Source organism: Monopterus albus, unplaced genomic scaffold, assembly GCF_001952655.1.
Source record: "Monopterus albus unplaced genomic scaffold, M_albus_1.0 scaffold234.1, whole genome shotgun sequence".
NCBI classification, from domain to species: domain Eukaryota; kingdom Metazoa; phylum Chordata; class Actinopteri; order Synbranchiformes; family Synbranchidae; genus Monopterus; species Monopterus albus.
The window spans coordinates 374,084-395,720 of record NW_018128114.1 but is presented as its reverse complement, the minus strand read 5'-3'; the positions used below and the strand labels follow the sequence as shown (position 1 = coordinate 395,720).

Here is a 21,637-nt window from a genome sequence, read left to right as displayed (position 1 = left end):
TGAGGAGGAGGAGGGCCTGCAGGAGGAAATGGTTGTAGTAAACAGGACATGAATAAAAAGTCGGTTTAAAAAAAGAATACAGTACAACTGAATAGTTTTGTGGCGTCTCAAAAAAGGTCACTTTCTGTTTTCAGTACCAAAGTGAACTGTCAGAGTGGATCAAAGGATGGACACCGATGAACACAGATGGGCAGGAGAAGGCTGAAGAGGTTTCTGGAAAAGGGTGCTCGTGTAGTTGATCATTAGGGAGGAGTTGCTTTTGTTCAGTAGCTGCTTTTATGTCCTACAACAACAGTTATATAATCTTTCATGTGTCTCTTTGGCTTCTGACTGAAGTTAAAATCAGAGCAGCTGTAAAAACATAATAATGCCATTTTCCTGACACAAACATAGAAACTTTTGAAAGCATGCTAATATTCCAAATAACTACTTACACAAAACAAGTCATGTGAACAGTGAATGATATATCCTCTTTCCTCTGATCTATCAAGCTGTAAAACCCTAAGTCTGCTGCACCCAGATGTAATTCCTTTATGATGCTAAAGGTCTGGATGTCATATACTGAAGCCAGATGTTAATTAGATGCTGTTAAGCTGTCCAGTCTGCAGCAGTCTTATCAGCTAAATTGTCTAGTTAATGAACTTCAGCTGTCTTGGCATTTCAAAGCCTTTTGTAATGAACTCCTGTTAGAGCCGTTGACAATTTCTTGAGCTAGTCACATTTAGTCACATTTTTTAAAAGCACAGTGTCATGTCATAAAAATGAAAACTTTCCTGGATGCTCCATAAGATTGAATGTTTTTGGGCCCATAGAGCACATGCACTTGCATCCTTCTCCAGCTGAGCCGAGACTTCTAGTCAGCTCCCTTAATGGGATTAAAAAACAACTACAACTCTGTGGCCCTTCTAAACTTTACAGATGATATTAGAGCCAGTGGATCAAATTCTGATAATAAAAGAATCAGAGTTCAGTCTTACAGATTGTTTTTTTTCTAGTGATTGTCTATGAGAAAAATACTTTGTGGCCCTTGGTCCATCACATGCTGTCATAACGTGATTTGGCCCTGATGCTTAGCCAAGACTTTAATTAACGACTCACCACTTCCTGTATGATTCAGATATCTAAAAAGACTGAGAACAACTTTAACCTGTAATCCTGTGAATTCATGTTAAAAGACTATTTATCCTAATTTTGTAAAGAGTTATATGATTATGCTCCTCAGCCAGTGTGCAAAGTACTTTAAGAGCATTCTACCAGGGGTTATCTGAGTCTTTGCTGAGATGGTTTTGTTTTCTGTTGATTTAATCACCTAGGTGAACTTCTACTTTCACTGTTTCTGCTATTAATTTCAGCCTCCAGAGATACTCTGTGCTCATTTTCTGATAGTTTATCTAGTGTTTTGAGCTTGCAATTCCTTTGCCTGGCCACGAGTAAGATATTATCTGTGTGTCCTTCACTTGTTTGCCAGTTAATCACCAGTCACCTTTCACTGTCACCTCCTTGTCCACTGTCTGCACTTGGGTTAAAAACTAGAGTTATTACAGATAAAGGCTCTGATACAGCTGTAGGAGAGGGATCAGCGAACAGGGAGGCTGATATCAAGTGGATGAATCAGTGAATCCTCTGTGCGTGGGAGGACAATCTGAATCCCATACACTAAAAGGTGACTTCACCACTAACAGTTAAAAATGCTACATGGAAAGATTATTACAGAATGTTGACACATTGAATGGGTGCTGCTGAAAAAAAGTCCTAAATAGTATTAAGTGTGTGGTTTTATGTAATGATCTTTTTTTTTATCAGCCCTTACAGTACAGTACATACAGGTACAACAAAGTTGTTTCAACCCAATGCTAAGAAATCCCAGGGTCAGGATCACCTCTACTGATATTCTTCTTCTTCTTCTTATATTATTCTTATTAAAAACAGATAATGTTCTTTAGTGTAGTGACTGCATCATTATCAGGGGTCTTTGGAATACTTTCCATTACCAACAAGCCATTTGCTGAATATTGAGTGTTTCTTCTTACTAGTCACTGTTACATTTAAAGCTAGAGTATGTAACTTTTTTCAAATATTTGTTTTGTACAAAATCTGCCCCAAAACTTGTCTTAATGTGGAGAGGCGCTGTTGAAGCCCCCTGTGACCCAGACTCATTGAACAGCACCGGCAGCAGTGCAGAGATATTAGCTTCTAAAAGGTTTGAGCAGGATTGACCTCTCTAACCAGTCAGAGGTTTTCTGTTATTTCTGCTTGAAAATGTAAAACATTACAGACCTGTGCTGAACCAGTTCTTCTCCACTTTCTTTACACCCTCAGCTACAGTACAGAGCATCTGCCATAGCACCAGAGAATGTAAATTACACTTGCATTGCAAGATAACCTATGACTGCAACACTTTATATTTTCCTTGATGACCTGACTGCCAGTGAGATGTCCACATGATGGCCAAGTGAGGACAATAAACACGTGTACTGTAAGACACTGAACTTCACAATCATGAACTGGATATGTGTGATTTGAAGTTTTTTCCTTTCAAGAGGCAATTTGGAGCCCTGTGGCATCAGGCACTCTAATTGCACAAACCTGCCAGTTTTGTGGGCTGGATGCCATTAGGCTGTATGTGAAAAGCCACTCGGTGCTGCTGTCATTTGGAACTGTTTGGTATTGAGGATTTAAAAATCATTTTTCCAGCCATAAATTCAGGAAATCTGCTAAAAAATGGCAATCAAATATTTCAGTTCAAACTGTCAGGTATTTCACATCCAAATATGAAACATCTTATATCACAAGTGGCTGATGAATGTGTGGGCTAAATCCAGTCTGTTTGAACTGACCATTACACAGCATGTTGTTCTTATTGTTGCACTAGTGCAAAAACTTCAAGTGCATGTCATTGTCTGCAGACCCTGAAATGCATGCTTTCCTTTGACACCAGCCCTCATTGCCCTCAATTGACAGCAACCTGATTGAATGCAAATGGATCAATATAACAATCCTGCAGCGCCTCTATTCCACAGTCTGTGCATCCAGATGGACCTCGAGGTGAGGGCATGTAACATGCGACTAACAATCCTGGTTTTCGGAATGGCGCCCTGGCCTGCAGTCAAGTGAAAGGCTATCAGTCAGAACAGGTTATTGTGTCCACATCAGCTATGTTGTTCTCCTCCCACACAGTGCTCAGAGAGATTAGGCTGTGTAGGTGTCCTCTCTGTCTTTGTCTCTAACTTTTCTTCTTTTTTGTCTTCTCTAGCTTTGCTTCCTATCCCCTTTTCTGTCAAAACACTGAAGCACTTGCAAGATATTTTCCAGAATCCTGTCATTTGCTCCATTTATTTGTTTTTGTTTTTACACAAATGCCTGAATGCAGTGCAGCACAATGCATACTAAATGATCAAAGTCAAAAGGTTAAAACAATTACCCACAAAACAAGAAGCTGTCAAAGATACCTACCTACTTTTGTACCTACTTTTAACAAAATGTACCTATTTAATTGAATTTGTACGTGTCATTCTGATAATATATTTTCATATTCATTCATCAAACATTTTTTAAACTTAGTGTTTCAGGACAGTGTATAAACATCACAACATAATGGGGGGGTGTGAAATCTTGGGGTGAAACACTAAAAAGACTATACTGCACAGAGGAAGTTCAGGCTATACAAGTTATACAAGTTAATATAAAGGTAAAGATACTATATCATAGTGGGAAATAATTTCATACTGTTTAATTCCCTGGCTGTTATCAAGTGATCTGCACATGAGATCAGCCAGGATATCATTAATTATCAATTATTAATACTAATTATCTGGATCTTCTTCTACATTGTTTTTTCGGTTTGTGCTGCTCGTCCCGCTCCACCATCTGTGGGGCCTTTCACACAGCTGCCTTGTCAGCTTCCCCAGTTCTTCGGTTCCATGAGGACTCCTCCAGCTTCCTTCCTACAACTCTCTTGCCACCAGCAGTAGTATCAAAAGCTTTTTGAAATCAACCCCAATGCATCCTTTTCAATTGTGGTTTATATCTTCGTCTCAAGCTCAGCACTAGTAAAGCAATGATCTTCAGTCCAACTCATTCCACTGACTCTGGTTGAAGTCTTAACCTTAATTCGCAGCCATTTTACCTGTGAGCGACTTGGGAGTGAGGACCAAGGAAAGTAAAAGGGCTACGCCTGCTTCTTCTGCAAACACTGACCCACATAAGGGCCACTGGTGATTTCCTATCTAGGCTATCATTGAATCCAAGACAGCTGCAAGTTAATGTTTGAGCCAACTTGGGATAGCTTAAAGTCACTTGTCTGTGGTAGCAGGACTGATACCCAGCGATCTCATCTGCTGTTTTGTCTTTCTCTGTGTCTCTGCAGCATTCCCACAGAGAAAATGTTAGCTACGATAATTCCTTCCATGCCTGAAAAGAACATGCATCTGTCAGCTCAAACTGCAAACTCCTTAGAGGACTGTGTGTAGAGAATTTAACATATGATGGTTGCAAGAGACTTTTTTCCATTTGATAGTTGTCAGGAATAGAGTTGTGAATTCTGTGCCATCTGTGTGCGTGCAGTTGCAACATATGCCCTTTAATTGTGTTCATATTGAATTGAAATGATTATTTTGGCAGTTTACATCAAAACTTTGTGTGGACAGATGAGACTAAAATAGAACGTTCTGGTCGAGCACATCATTCTGCTGTTTTCAGAAAACAAAATGAGGCCTTCAAACAAAAAGAACACGGTCCCTACAGTCAAACACGATGGAGGTTCACTGATGTTTTGGGGTTGCTTTGCTTCTTTAGGCTCTGGATGTCTACCAACGAATTCTGGGGCAAAATGTGGGCCCCAGTGTCAGAACGTTGGGCCTCTTGCTTCTCAGTTACAAGACAAAAGTGAACAGAAGTGAACGGTAGTCGGTGTAAATGTTTGCAGGACCGAAGTGTGACACGAGCTATTTATATAGAAGTACATGCAACGTGCTGCCAGACAACATCTGGAGGCTGGACTGGCAAACAGACCTCAGCTAGATATAAATGCAAAACGGAGAGTATGGCCACATTCTTAAGAAAAACAAGACCAAAACTGTTAGATAGTCACCGATCCTGCTATGTCAAGCTGCCGATCAAGTATCTGAAGTGACCATACAGTAGCATATCTGTGCCTCTGGAGGGAGCTTTACTGTAATGCCAGAAAGAAGGCTGCACTTCTAGTACTGACCTTCTTGCCGTAGAAGGACCAGTATCTTGTTAAGCAGACTACACGATGGCAGCCGGTGGAAGCCTTCGACTGTCTCCATTTGTCACATGACGACTGCCTTGCAGGCTGTCGTGTTTCCTCATTCACCAATCCCACCTACCTAATTTCCATATTGAGACCAGATCACAATGAATGTTTGGAACCATACCTCCCAGTCCAGTTTACAGTACATCTGGTATTAACATGCAATCTGCATCAAGAAATCTTATTGGGTTAAGGAAAACACACCAGATCACAGTGCAGTGGGGTCAACTAGACCACATCTGGGGCCAGATGTGAACATAGAATTCTTGCTTATGCCAATTTCCACATATAAACTGGTATTTCTAAAAGACAAATGTGCAGTGAGAGTGTGAAGCACCTCATGCGTACTTCACATCAGGAGCGCTGTCTATTTATGAGTGATAAATGAATTTCCCTTTATTTACATTCAAGCCATTATTTCCTTCAGCGATCTTTGTGAAGTAGTCTGCTTTGTGAAGTCTCTCTCCATAAGAGAAATTAAAGGCAAACACACAACATAAAGGAAAAGAGGAACAAGCTGTTTCAATTAACATAAAAATGGATATTAAAAACCACTTTGAAAGTAATAATAATAATTTACTGTTATACTGATGTTTTAATTATACTACACAAAATGATGCGCCATTTTAATCAACTAATTCACCCAGCCCGTGGGTTGTACATTTTGCAAGGAATTTGTGAATGTAATTTAAGTGCCTGAGTTTAGACAATACAATGGCTCAAAAACACTTTTGCTGTGCTTTGGGGGCAGAAGCATTTCTGTGACTACCAAAGAGGCTCATATTTTGTATGTAGTTTAATAATGTTTTGTTAAATATTTGAATACTGGCATATATAAGTGGTAATGTGTGATTAAAAAGGATGAAAATAAATGAGCTTACTGGTCCTATGTAATGTAGACTGCATGTATAGGCTGTTCTCTGCCTGCTACTTTTTCTTTTATTACTGTGCAGTTTGTCACAGTTGCCTGTTCCTTCTTCATTCTTTGTTTTCATAGAGAGTATGTGAATCGTCAGAATTGAGGGAAATAGATTTTCTATTTTCAAAGAATTAACTCTGATCTCAATCATGGAAGAATTCTAACTGCCAGTGTTAAAATTCAGAGGTATCCCATGATACTACAGTATTAAACTGAACCAGGTTTGACCTAATAAGCTCAGGCCTGCCAGCGTGTGTATAATGACACATCCCCATGTTCTGCATAACTTGTGTCAGTGATTAGGACTTTAAACAGTGCATGCTGCCTTGGCTTTTCTATGGCGAGCATGAAACATTTCACTCCATGTCAAAGAATGCTTCAGGGCTTTCAGAGCCCTGTGCTCCGTAGCCAAATGCTTTCCTGTCTGTTGATCCAGGAGGAACATGATGCACAAACAAGCTGTTGAGAAGTGACAATGCTAGAGCTTCCTCCCTGCTACACGATTGGCTCGGGACAAGTGGGAGGGCTGGAGCCACTTGTTCAGGTCAGAATTACTGTAACAAAGGTAGAGAAATGTACGCTGTGAAATGGCACTGCAGTTCAGTGTATTGTTACTGACTTATGTATTCAGTTACAGTATAGTGGTGCTGTATATTTGATTGTTACTAAGTCAAGTCATAGGTCAAACATGCACACAAATGTTACTTATCTTAAACATGTTGCTGAAATTAAAACAAGGATTATTGGCATCGGGACAGTGCATGTGAGATTGAGTCAGGAAGCTACGGTATGCACGTTTATGGTAATGAAGGAGGAACATTTCACACAGTGCAACAATGTGGCTCAATGATGCTTTGTTAAACAGTTGTTGGACAATAATGGAGCTTTATGATACAACACAGAGGAATCAGATACTGGACAGCAGGCTGTGATACAAAGACAGTTCTTGATGGTATGGTACATTCATAGTTGGATGTAAACTTTTCATGAGCTCTGATGTCAACAAAAAACACAATGTTGTTAGTCCAATGCCTTAAGAAACAGAAGTACAACAAACAGAGAAACAACTGTACTGCTGAGACCCATCAAACCACTCTTACAAATAAGTCCATTTACTATACCTCCACTGGCTTGAGGTTGTAATCAGCTCATTGCTAGTTAAAAATACAAGGCCAACAATGAGTACAGCATTCTCCTCCAGCACTAGGATTTGGTGCAGAAGTGAATTGTAATGTAATGTAATTGATCCCTGTGGGGAAATTCAAGCTATTCACATTCCAGGCTGGTTAGCGGTTTGGAATTCAATGTTTCAGCTGCGAACAAGGGGGCAGCGTGGATGCCCGCAGGTCCTGTGCTTGAATGTGTGGAATGCATTCTTAATAATTTTGAGGGATTACCCACCCTAGTAACAGATATATGATCTCCTGTATTGTATATATCTGGTCAGAAGAACTAACAAAGTAGTGATGTGCAGATCGATCCTGAAAAAATCAAAACTTCTGATCTCAGCATTTCCTGTTCTAGGATCAAGTCCCATGTTAAAAGATCAATATCTAAAATCAGTAAACCACCTGGGGGGTAAGTGTATATTTTATTGGTGATACCAGCCTGGGTTTTATTGGTACTGGAAAGGAAGTAAGTGGCATCGCACATCACTGTAGCAAAGTAAAATAGAATGGAATACAACTTTACGGGCCACAGGGGTGGGAGCCCATTACATACATGCACACTACATAACAACAACAGTGACAGTCTGAATACTCTAAGTAGTAAAATACAAATAACAGTGATATTCTGTGATAAAAGACTTACATTTAAACATTTATAAGCTACTTGTAAGATGCAACCTTACTCCAAAACTATTACTACAAGTCAAATGTTTCATCTACTGTACATACAGGTGATGAGTCACTGTGTCTGACTATAACTTGGATTCATTTATAGATTCATCAAACATTATTCAGTCTCAGATGTGTACGTGTATACCAGCAGAGCCTGATCTGGTTACTTTCACTCTGGATGACACCCTTATTAAGATTTCATTCAGCTCCTCTGACATGGTATCAACAAGCACAGCGGGATGACACAGCCATAATAATGAACTACACTGACTGCGAAATGACTCACGTTGCAGTGTCAACAGCTGGGCGCCTTCTGAAACCTGCTCCATAGAATTAAATGAATGGATTAATAGTTGCTGGAAAGAAGGTTCTGGGTTCGAGCCCTGACTGACCTGGGGCCTTTCTGTGTGGAGTCTGCATGTTCTCCCTGTGCCTTTGTGGGTTCTCTCCAGGTGCCCTGGCGTCCTCCCACAGTCCAAAGACATGCAGCTTAGATTGACTGGTGACTCTAAATTACCCATTGGAGTGAGTGTGGTTGTTTGTCTACACGTCAGCCCTGTGATAGACTGGTGACCTGTCCAGGGTGGACCCTGCCTCTCGTCCGATGTCAGCTGGGACTGGCTCCAGCCCCTGTCACCCTTTTTAGGAATAAGCAGTATAAATAATGGATGGATGGATGTTTGCTAGATGTGGCACATTATGTTGCAAAGACTTACACTTGTTGCATTTGGCTCTCAGTCAGATCACATTGCATGTATCCCGTCTAATGATGATATAATTACAGTTATAACTTTCATACAGGATCAAAGATCTTATACTAGGAAATAAAAAATGTTAAAGATATTTTGTGCTGTACCCTTTGGGCTCATTTAATTTCTCCATTCCTTTTGAATCTTAATAATCACTTTTCAGTGAACTAAAGCCTGACATGCATTTTTTATTGTTAAAATTATAGAATTTAAATGTCTGAAAACAGTTGTGATTGTTAAACATTTTGCAAAATTATCCTCATACCCAGTCTGTAGTGTGATGAAAGGGGCTTCTGCTGGTCATTTTGTTTGCCTGATGTTTATACACCCCAGGCAGACCATTTGAAAAACCCAAACTGTGGAGCAAATTGACCATTTTGATGTCAGTATTCATGGCACTGGGGAGTGCAAATTGATGCTGATATTACATCTAAATACTAAGTGTACTTCTGCTTGGTGCAGAGCCATTGAGACGAGCTCTGGTTGTGCCAAACACACCAGGTAAGAGCTGGTTGATAAATACATGTAATATAGTCAAACTATTTTTTGAAGTTTCAGAGTCGGCTCCTGCCCCCCATGGATGTCCTTTACACTGGGGGAGAGAATGACATGTTCCCTTCAATATCCTAATTTTGTCAAACTCACTTTTTAAAACAATAGTTCTGTTTTAATTAGATTTTCTTAATTTAGTCCATCTGAATATTGCACAGTAATCATAATGTTATGTCACCATAGTACAGATGAGACAAGAGAGGAGGTGATTAAAATGGTAATGCTCTCATCTAAGAGACCTTAAGTTATTACTGAATGCTCAAAGCAATACACTTAACAAGCAGCAGTGAGCACCTTAGTGTCACTTCTCAGAATACCTACAAGCTGCCCCACCTTACTGGTTGAAGATGTTGGTAAAACTTTGCACACTCTTGGCATTTTCTCAACCAGTGTCATAAGCAGGGACACCAGGATGCCATCTGGTCACCTTCTCTGTGTCTCACCAAAAGACAGCAGTTGGAACCAAAACTCTCAAATCTGGACTCGTCAGACCAAAGCCCAGAGTTCCACTGGTCTAATGTTCATTCTTTCTTTCTTGGCCCAGGCAGCTCTCTTCTTCTTGGTCTCCCTCAGTAGTGGCTTCTCTGCAGCAGTTCCACCATGAAGGCCTGATTCACACAGTCTCTTCAAGTTCTGAGCCTGGTCACTCTAGTGAACTAAAGCTCTGCAGCAGAGGCAGCTGCTGGTCTTCCTTTACTCAGACCGTCCTCACCAGAGCCAGTTACAACAGAGCATTTAATGGTTTTTGTGACTGCACTTGAAGAAATTTTCAGAGTTCTTAAATTTTTCAGCTTGACTGAATTCCATTTCTTAAAGTAATGATGGACTGTTAGTTGAGCACTTCTTGTCGCAGTGGCAGTCGTGTCGGGCTATTTGTTATACACCGACACTGGGTCTGCACAGCAAACATTACTTTGCTTTGTTCACATTTTGAAAAAAAGAAAAGAGGTGTACATAATAAATATTAACCAAGGAGGTGTTGACTGCTGTTGATTAGGAATCTGGGCTGATAATATACCCCCCAGTCAGAAGTGCGCACTGTGCCATAACAATGTGATGTGTTGAATGCGGAGCTGCTCCGGCTAAGCCACAGTGGCACACAGTACAGTTTGGTCATGAAACTTTCATCAGCAGTCCAGTGGCATGAAGTTCCTGAATGTCTGCACTAAATTGCCCCAGGGTCATAAATACTTTATCAACAGCAGACACCTCAGCAAAACACCTCCCAAGGGCTCTCTTCCACTCTCACTCTGTCTCCCTAGTTGTCTCTCTGTCGCTCCACCCCCACACACTCCACAACTCTGCCAAGCAGTTAAAAGTAAAGTAATTCACCCTAACAACTGCACATGCTCTCTAGCTTATAATTCACACCTCACCTTACCAATTATATTGCATCATACTCTCATACAGAGTTTCTGCACATGCAAGAGGTGTTTGTGACTCTTCATTATTGGAGCAGCATCTTCTCCTACTATCAAATAAGTAATTTTTTGACAATTTACTGAGAAAAACAAAAGGTTTAACTGCACCACAGCAACCTACAAACCTACATATATCTTTTAAAGCACTGTCTTTGATCTTATGCCAGTAATTCAGCCCAGCCTGGTTAGATTTAATGCCACCACCCATATTCTCATAGTTCTGTGCATGGTAGTGTCTGAAACACAACACAACACAATTCAAACAGCCTCCGCAGGCGTTAAACAAGCAGGAGAATGAGCACATCTCGGACGGGCTGAGCTCAGTGTGAGGTGGAGAGAAAGAACAGTGCCATCCTGCAGCATTTCCACTGCTCTGCTGTGTATGTCGACCTGGATCCGGCTGTCAATGTGCACTAAGTTATCAACTGTAAAAGCACATGAAAAACAGATTAGCCCATTAATGTCTGTTACTATGAAAAGAAAACCAGCATTTTTTCTTATGTGGTGTGTTTTTATCATGTTTCTCTGTGAATCTTTAACGTTGAAAGGTCGACAGTTTGGGTAAAGCTTTAGATAACAGCCTACAAGTTACAACATGTCATTATTTAGTTGTTCATAAACTTTAGATGCTGTTTTTTAATTTATTCTTTTGATTAATGACGAAAGAAACGTTGGGTACATCCTGGGAAGATGGGTGTGTGTTTATGGCATTAACTCTGAAATAGCTTATAAGCTACTTTTGTAAAATTATGATTAATAGTGTCTTTTATTTTGGTGACATTTTAATCACTGCCAAATTTAGTTTTGCTCAAATCTGGAATTAAACCAATGCAGTCTATCAGTTACCTAAACAGGTTACTGACCAGAAGTCCACAGAACAAATGGCCTTTATGCAAATCAGTGCAGCACTAAAGGCAGCGGAAAGCCGGGTCAGAATCCGAGAGAGAAAACAGATCACTGCTGGGATGAGCCCAGAGGACAAAAACTGGAGAATGATGAGAGACAATTTCATCAATGACAATGACCATCTGGCAGTGACTGAATGCAGACAGTTGGCTTATATGTTGGCTGGCTGATTGTGCACAGTGCGCTGCAGGTGAGTGAAAGCGGAGCTGGAGTACAGCTGGAGCTGAGACAGGGGCCGGGTAGGAAAATAAAAGTGGACCAAAATAAAAGCTTGTGACAGTTCAATACATTTGCTGTAAGCAACAGACGCACAGATCTTGTGTGTGAGACTGTGTCGGTGTGTGTTCGCACATTCAGAATTCAGCATATTACCTACAATGACAAACTGTAGTGCAGTCTCACCATGAGAGAATCTAGGTTTTATATATTTGGATCTTATAAACACTGATGGTCTATAACAGTAATGTAAACACATGGAACATATGGTAGGTGCAATCCAACTCTGAAGGTGAATAGTAAAGCCCCTTTACCTTCAGATTAAACAAGCTTCTAAAGATGATCAGATATATTCATCATCCATTCACATCCAATGTATATATTACAAAAAAGAGCGATAAGAATTGTGCATAAGATGGGGTACAGGGATCACACCAATGCAGCTTTCATACAGTCTAAATTGTTAACATTTTTTGATTTAGTGGGATATAAGACTGCTGTGTTTATGTATAAAGCCAGGAACAATTTATTACCTGGTGGAATTCAAAAACTATTTAATGAAAGGGAAGGGGGATACAATTTAAGGGGTCAGTTAAATTTAAAAATTCATGCTATACGTACAACCAAAAAAAGATTTTGTATTTCCATAAGTGGGGTAAAACTATGGAATAACTTAAGTGTAGACATAAAAAACAGTACTAGAATTGACAAGTTTAAACATAAATATAAAGGTATGTGATGTCATGGGGTAGGACTGGATAAGTCTGACTTCTTCCTACTCCATTCAAGCATGTACTAGGTATAAGCAAATTGATATCGGATTAGCATTTGTTGGATATGTGTAAAATTATGTGTGTTGACATATCAACTGTCTTTACATGCTTGAAAGAATAAATCAAATCAAATCAAATCAAATGTGGGCATCACTCGCTCTTCCAAACAGGCAAACTCCATTAGTTTCAAAAACTGGCACACACTAGAAAAGGTTAAGAGGAATTTATGCAAATAAGAGTTCCACTGATGAACTCCACACATCTACACAGAAGGAAACGGACTTTTTTTTTTCCTTTTACCATAAATTCTTTGTTAGAGCCAACACTTGACCTTCAAAGATTAGAAGATGACTGCCTCACACTGTTTGTACATTTCTTTGACAGGGAGTTTACTTTACAATGATTTCACGTCTTTGACATTCTTAAGGTGGAGCAGGTCAAACACAAGATGTCAATATTTGATTGTCAGTGTTTTGAGCCAGAGAGATGTTTAGTCTGCCCTCAGTGCTGATACTATATGAAGGCCTTTTGCTGGCATTTCTCCCAGTTCTGTGACATATTTGACAGGATTTACTTTGTATTGTCACGGTGTGGTGGAGAGTGCAGTGGATCTATGTCCTGCTTTCTGAAGAGCAAATTCCCTGTTTTATGCTTTGAATGGTTATTGACATCAAGGCTGAGATACTGAAGCCTTGGCCCCCAGAGGGAGGCTGTTAAAAAAATCTGTTTCATTCTTTGTAGGTGTGTCAAGTTCATCTGTGGAGCTCTTACGAGAATAAAGCTGACAAAACATCAAATACTTCATTACAATACATTTTGGTAGCATAGTAAATTGTTCATTTGTTGGGGATTTTTTTGTTGCTAAAGCAAATTTCCTACTAAGGTGGTTTCTGCATTACTAGCCAACTGTGTGACCATGTTATGTAAATTAGACCTGTGTCAAAATCTAGTTTTCTAGACCAAATGATTTTAGGTTTTAAGATATAGTGAATTAAACTAGACAATATCAGGTCTGACCTGATAGATGTGAGGCATCAGGGGCAAAACAGGGCCCTGTTTTCCAGTGATCTTAAAGCTGGTATAACTTTAAATGCAGTCTTTATTCAATTTTTCTTGGCTGCAAGTCTGTATTTTTTTAGCATTGGTGTGTTTGGTGTTTTCCTGTCACGAATGAATACACTTATTGTAGACTGAGGCCATGTGCATGCTGATATGGCAGCACAATGTAATTCTGATGCATATTTTGACCCAAAATTACATTTGCATTAAAACCTGTTCAGACCACCTTTTATCACAAAAGCAGGTGCGTTGCAATTTGTCCAGTAACAGTTTAGACTAGTAAGCATGAGAGCAGGTACCCAGATATAAGATCTGTAATTTGGAAAGATTATTTTCAAATAAGATAAATAAACTAGTCCTCATTGTGTCACTATAGATATAAAGGTGTTCAAACTGGCCTGTCGTATCTGGACCCACCTTCTGTCCACACCAAGCAAATGTGAGTCAACATTGCTATAGGCTACAATTGCTGCTGGTTACAGGAACAGAGTCTTTCTGTCCTACACGCACAAAGGCTGCTCAGTGATATTAGTGGACTACTGAGTGAATATTTATGTGTAATACTTGTACAATAAATATTTTTCTCATCACAATTTAGGGATGGAGTACATAACTGGTAGGCGAAGAAGACAGATGTGGTCCTGGCAGCGCTGCACCTCATGGACTAGTATTTCACATTCTTTGATTGAAAATGTTATTTGACAGAGCCTCTCCAGATCAGCCACCATGACATCAATCAGTCAGGTTTCCGATGGTGCTTTTAAAGGCGATGAGAGGAACTGATTTAATTGGCCATTACTGAAACCCGTCCTGACACCAGCTGTTCATGATGCCATCCTCCCACTAATAATGCATTCCCTCTCTTTTCCACGTTATGCCTGGTTGCGCCTGGCTGCGCCCAATATGCACCGACATCAGTGGTCACCAAAATTGCCAAAATATTTTGGACACACTCATATGTGCCTTCATATGGAGTTTAGTCTTGTGTTTGCCTCTGTGACCTGTTTTAGGGAAATAGGACCCAAGGAATGTCGAATGCAACAACTGACTGTTTGCTGAATTCCTCCCTGAACAGCAGTTGACCAGTCGTATATCATCAACCTGAACTAGATACGGCAGGTGTGTCACGTTCAAGTGGCTGTTCTAAAACAATACTCAACATTTAAAGATGGTTTTGTCTTTGTTATGAGCTGAAGACATTAGTATGCTTGGCTAACTAGTTTAACTAGCTAATTAAAAGCAAGTAAAAAAGTAGAAGGAGGCGTAAGTACCAATTAAAACATATAATAGAAGGAAAATGAATAAACAGACAAACCATATCACAGACAACAAAACAAAATGGTAATAAAATATCATATTAGAGCTAGAGGTGGAATGCTAACTTGAATCAATATGTTTTGAGCATAGTTTTGGATTTAAAAGATCTTATGTTGCAACTTTAATATTTAATGTTGGGGGGACTGCCACTGCAAAGGCCCTTTCACCTCAGCACTTACATTTTGACATGGGGGCTTCCAGGAGAAGCTGATTTTGTATTGTGTTGTCTCAGCAGTCAAAGCTGTAAAAACAAGCATAATAACCTCAATTCTGTTTTTAACTGGGAGCCAAAGCAGGGATGAAAGGAAAAGAGGTGACATGATCAGATTTCTGTGAAGCTGTCTAGAACCTGTTGCATTTTTACCCAGCTCGATGCGGGTCACAGATAATTGACTTAACCCTACTAACTCCTATATTTATATACCTTGTACAAGGTTATTGCATGGGTCTAACCTTGAGCTAATTAAAACATAGACAGCTTTTTTCAGGTCTCTCAATTTTTTCCCCCTCAAGCTTTGACAGAATAGCCAGAGAGACGAGGTGAGCATCAGTGGTGCAAGCAGAGGCTGGTTTACCAAACAGAATGCATTCTGTTCTGCTTTCATGTAAATGGAGAAAATGTTGAGACAGTCATGTTTTCACTTCTTTCATGCACTCTGACAGACAGTGCTACTATTCAGTCAAAGGATGATAGATTTGTACATCATCGGTGTAGCAATGAAATGATAAACCATATTTCATAAAAACTGATCCCAGGGGGAGTAAATAAAGGTTGAAAATGACAGGACCCAAAATTGAACCCTGAGGTACCCCGCAACAGAAGATGAATGCTCTCCATTATTTACTGAAAAGCATCTGTCAGTTAAATAAGATTGGAACCAACTCAGAGCCGTGCCCCTAAGCCCCACCTACTTGTGCAACCAAGAGACAAGTGACACGGCCTGAAGTATCAAACACAGCTGTCAGGTCTAAAAGCACCAAAAGGGCTGAGTCACCACAGAATCATTTGTCAAGAGGAGCTCATTACAGACTTCACAGATTCAGTTCTGTGTCGTGGTTAAAAACCAGCCTGGAATTTTTCATAGATAATGTTTTCCTCAATATAAGATTGCAATTGAATAGGCACAATCTTTTTGAGTACTTTAGAGATGAAGGGCAGTTTTGATATGGGGCTGAAGCTGGAAGCAGATGAAAGATCAGGGTTTGGTTTTTTAAACAGTGGGTGAACTACAGCATGTTTAAATGCTGCTGGAACATACTTAGTTCAGAAGTTAACAAGACATGGCCCAGTGGTCTGAAAAGAGTCTTCGATCAAAACAGATGGTAGTATTTCCTCCCCGCTGTCACCAAGTGCGTGCTTAAGGGGGATTTGTTGGATTTTCCTCTATAATAATAATAATAGTACTAAGGTCAAGGCCTTACTTGATAAAGTGCTTTGAGATGACCTTTGTTGTGATTTGGTGCTATACAAATAAAAAAAACAGAAAGAGATAATATCCAGTGGAGAATGGGTTGATTTCAGCTACTGTACTAACTTACAAGTAACCTTTGTGAATTAATAACAGACTTTAAAGTGTTAGGCCTGAGTCACATTCAGATCAGAAGCATTACATCAAACTAATCACCACAGTGTCTATAACAGGTTAATCCAGCCCTGAGGTTGTGAGAAAATCACAATGTAGGAAAAACTAAAACATTACAAAGTATTTACTGTAGGTACTCATATACAATACACAAAAGTTTAGAGAAAACAGTCAGTACAAGAATTGCTGTTAGCTGTGCTAACTAAATAATTGGGTTTGCTGCTCATAACAATACTGCTGCAGTAGCATCACTGAGTGGTGCCGAAGGCTGCATGGACCAACTTACTTCTCAAAGTGGATTGATTACCCATGTCTGTAAAATGGATCGCACAGATCAATGTGTGCTTTTATTATAATACAAGTAGATGGGTTTTTCAGCACCGCTATATTCTACTTCACTTCTGTCAAGTGTCATCTCATTTTCCTCAATAGATAAATTACAGACAAGATCGGAGTGCAGATGCATCTATACAGGGCATGAAGAGTCACCGATGGAGTCTACTGCTGTATGTACTGTGGGTATATACTGTACAGTATCATCTACCATGTCCACACTTCCATGACTGCAGGAAATGAGAACAATCATCAGCTTTATTTCATTCATTTTGTTTATTCAATTTAGTCTCCTCTGAGGATGTTTTAAATTTGTTATATAGACTATTGTTTGACGTGTAATGAGTAAAGTGGAGTTGATTAGAAACAGTAATTTTCTACAGGAGGACAGTCCCCACTGGGATGAAAGCCTTCAGTAGTAGTGATGCACCAAGATGCATCACTGTCTTCTGTGCAGTATTATACACAAAGTCATACTACAGACTAATTCTGTGCAGATTTTGAATGATGTAATAATGTTGGAAAGGACAACAACTAACAAATACCTCACACAAAACAACTTTGGTTTTACAACTTTTATTTCATTTGATTTTATTTTGTCTTGGCAGTAACATTCTAAAGTTAACCTTACTTACTTTTGCACGGTGCATGCATGGCACCTTTTCCTGTTAGTATGAAACAGTATGTTGAGTTCTTGTATACCAAAATGCACAAAACAACTGTTACTGTTGTCCCAGGTGAAGAGAACTTGAGCAGCTGTATATGCTTTTTGGCTGTTTAATAAATTACAGTGCATCATAGTTTATAAACTAATATTTTGTATGTAAAGCTATAAACTAACATAGTGGAGTAAAACATTCAGTATTTCCTTCTGAAATGTGCTAGGGGAAAAGTATAACATATAACAAGACAGAAATATTTACATACATCAAAATTGTGCTTACGTACTACTACACATGAGTAGCCTACCATGGAGGCTTGCTACTTTCCACCGCTGGTATTTAGTGGCCAGAGTGTGTCTGCCACTGTTACACCTCACCTTCCTTGTATGTGTGGTCCTGTAATTCACCACAAAAGTCAAACGCTGATATGAAGTATCGATCCTTGTCTGGTAGAGGTATTAACGATGTGAGGCAGCCTCCTATCCTGCTTCTATGTTACAATGCAGCTTCAGCATGAGGGCTTCCAGCACCATAAACCCCCCATAAAAACATTGCTCTCATAAGCCTGGCGATATGTTTGATATAGCGGTGGGTTCACAGGTGTCATTTCAGCTCCTAAGACCAATGGGATTGCATTTTGGCCCTGCACAGAGGCCCATTTAACAGCCCACAGCCAGCTGTGATGAGCGGCTTTGAATTTCTTTTATTGACCGTTTAAACTCATCACTTATGGTCAAGCAACAGCTCCTGTCTAACAAAACAAGAAGACGTGGAGCTAGAAAGACGCCGTATGAGTGAGACTGCGGCCGGTGTCACAGAGGAGCTGGCGTGGTGTTTGAGGATGAATGTGCAGTGGGCTTTCAGCACCGCGGACAGCTCCAGCCCCGGGCTCCGGAGGAAAACAGTCTGCAGAGCAAAACTGTTCACACTGCACTCCTAACACGGACGGTGTCTTTTTGGATCCAGCAACCCCCACCCTCTCAGGAAACCATCACACGACCACTTGGTCATCCCTCCTCCCTCTCCTCTCTGTTATATCCCCTGACCCTCCAAAATTCCAGCATCCCTGAGAGCAGACAGGGGAGAGTTATGGAGCCCTCCACCTTCTCACCCAGACGTTCAGCAGAAGTGTCAGGGTGGTAAAATGTAAGAACACTTTTGCTTTCTCGGTTCGATAACGAGCGTGTCCTAAACTCTCCTCCCTTTCCTGCGGGGTGATGTGAACGCACGGGCTGCGTTGGCTTCTCGTCAGACGCTCTCCAAGACCTCGCAGATATTCAATCGTGACGGATCCCTTCCCCTGCTCCTCCACTCCTGTTTAAGATTCCGCATTTGATAAAACGGAGCTTTGCCTGCATCCTTCCTTCTTCTGACTTCTTACGCGGAAAAAGGGGAATCTGACCGTTTTTCTTTGGGATTCAGCCAAGTTGTATAAAACGAGGAGTTTACAATGACAGCTACCAAGGAGCAGCCGAATCAGAGACCGAACCAACCGCCGCAGGATGAGGTGGGCAGCTGGCTTTTCTTTTGACTTGATCTGCAGAAATTTTTTTTATTTTTATTTTTTATTTTTTACACTTTATCCATGTGGATTACGCCAAACTCTCTAGGATGAGCTCTGTAGTTGTGTAGTGTTAGCTCGTATACGATCACATATTTCCTTATCTGATTTGCCTAAACGCCAGCTGACCACCAGTGAATGTGTAAAAACGCATGAGTTGCTTGGCTGTTCTGTATTTGGCTTCTCTTGTCAGTACCAGTTTTCTGTGCAGACGATGAGGCTGTGACTATAGAGAGAGAGGCTGGTTGAAGTTGGAGATGCACATGCCAGTACTGAAAACAGTGGAGCCGTCGTCAGCCGTGCGTGGAACTCATTGTCAGCTGTCATGACTGGGTCATAGAAATCTTGAATGCTGTAGGCACATGCACAGTCAATGACAGGAGAGAGAGAGAGGGGAAGACTACGCAGGGCGCATTGTAATTCAGTCGTTGCCTCCTGTCAGCTGCCCCTGACACCTTGAAAGAGAACACTCGTGGAAAATCACTTTGTAAGAGGAGGAAATGCCATAGTATGTGCGTTTTCCTTCCACATGTACTGTGACTTAACAGCAGCACCGTATCTGTAATCTCTGCACCTTCTTACACTCTCATTAGACCGGAGGGGTTAAATGTTCCCTTTATAGGCACCTTACAGGTGGCGCTGAGCACTGCAATGCCTGTTTTATAAACGATTCCGAGGAATGAGATCAGGGCTTAGCCAGGACTGGCGTCTGCAACTTGATGGAAATACACTTGTGTTTGCGCCAAACTGCTGAGTGTCTATCACCACCAATTACTGATTTCTCTTCTCTAAATGTTAACAGTGATCCTCCAGGCACATGCAGCCTCTACCAGTCAGTGTGCTTTTCTATCAATGATGCAAATTTTTCATCATTCACTGTTGGCCTTCCTCAGAGTGACTGCCAAATGTATTCTGGGTGCTCTTAATTGAATTCAGCCTGGTAGCCTTATTATTCTAAGAAATCAAAACCTCACCCTCATAATTGAGTTTCTGTGCCTGAAATATTAGAAGGCCTCCTGAGATGTGTACTCACAGCACTGAGAGCTCTTCTCTACATTTAGAGCTCGGTGGATACTACTGAGTGGCCCTCAAGCCATTTCTAAGTCATGTTGTTTATGTGTGAGCAATATTCACTGATTAATTAGTGGTGATACTGTGCTGTATGACCACATATGTGTGGACCTCTTCATGTTGTGCTTAATTCTGTTGTTGCAGACACCATGGTTCATACTTAAACCTACAGTACTTTAGACTTCGTGACTAAACATGTACACATGGTAAATGTTTGATCACTCTGTGTTAGTCAGCGAGTTAAGGTTATTGTGCAGTCTTATGCAATAACATCAGCTAATGGCAGAAGGCTGGATTCACTTTGCAAGCACTGTGCGTGACAGTAGCGCCTCTAAGCAGAGCCAGTCCCAGGCCATGTCAACCCACAGTCTGCGTGTACATACTGTACAGTAGCTCCTTGGCAGGCTATTAACAGGGCTAGCCCTCATCAAAGTTGCATGACCAAGCTGAGGGAATTACAAAGAGAATAAACTGGTGGCATCTTTAAATAATAGCCTTAAGCTGTTTTAGTAGCAGCATGGTGGAGAATCAATAATTCTCTTTTACTAGTCTCTTTTTCAGTTTTTCTAGCAAAAGTTTGCATTTGCTAAAGTTAAGTCCATTGTTGTTGCTTTGGTTTTTTCTTTGTGGTTTAGTCATTGTGGCAAGAAGATGTCAATAGCTTGCCAAACACTGGTGGAACTGTAAGGCAGAAATCCATAATACTCCAGTCTGAAGAGTTCTTTTTGTCCAGCTATGGAACTGCACTAGTTCTGCACTAGCTCCTGTAGCTCAAATACCAAAAACATGCATTTCCAGATAAGTCTAGATTAAATCGATTTGACTCTGTGGGTTGTATTGAAATGATGGTCATTATTGATTTGGTTGCAGGACTTGTTGTTTGAAAGAGAGTTGAAAAAGGCCAAAGTTAGCCTCTAAAATTATTAGTCCACTTCAAGATTTTAAGGTTCATGCACACACATAGTTGATAAATATATCAAAATAAATAAATAAATAAATGAAAGACAAAGTATTCAAGTCGTGAAAAAGCTCTGGTTGATAATTAACCATTTATTTTACTCTCAATGTCCTTTATTATCTCCAAATATGGAAACAGTACATTTGAATGTGAATAGTTAGGTTACTCTAGAATACTTACTTTACAAAATGCATGTTATTTCTCTCAAATATGGTAGTTCATCATGAATCTGTCAAATTTATGAGGGCTTACAAAATGCTGATAACCAGTAAAATTCACAGGATGGTGATTGTATTGCAGTGGGAGGCTTGTGTTGTGGATTATCCTTGTTGTTTTGCAAATTTCCTGGGTTGTAGGGTGTGTATTTTAATGTTATTGGTATATTTTTATGGAAGGTTTTTGACTAATTAACATATTTTATTTTATTTTTCTGTTGCATTCCTG

At 40.2% G+C, this 21,637-nt stretch overlaps 1 protein-coding gene across 2 annotated transcripts in view; it reads left to right on the top strand.

Annotated features, from left to right (window-relative positions):
• The window catches only part of dpp10 (dipeptidyl peptidase like 10), a 208,487-nt gene that overhangs the window by 78,479 nt on the left and 108,371 nt on the right, over positions 1-21,637 (top strand). Inside the window, exon 1 of one of the 2 annotated variants that reach the window (XM_020620180.1) lies at positions 18,626-19,110. The exons of the other annotated variant lie outside the window; for it this stretch is intronic. Within the exon in view, the coding sequence (XP_020475836.1) occupies positions 19,054-19,110 (57 nt within the window). The 5' untranslated portion in view covers positions 18,626-19,053. Of the gene's footprint in view, positions 1-18,625; positions 19,111-21,637 lie in introns of those variants that run through there. 2 annotated transcript variants of the gene reach the window in all.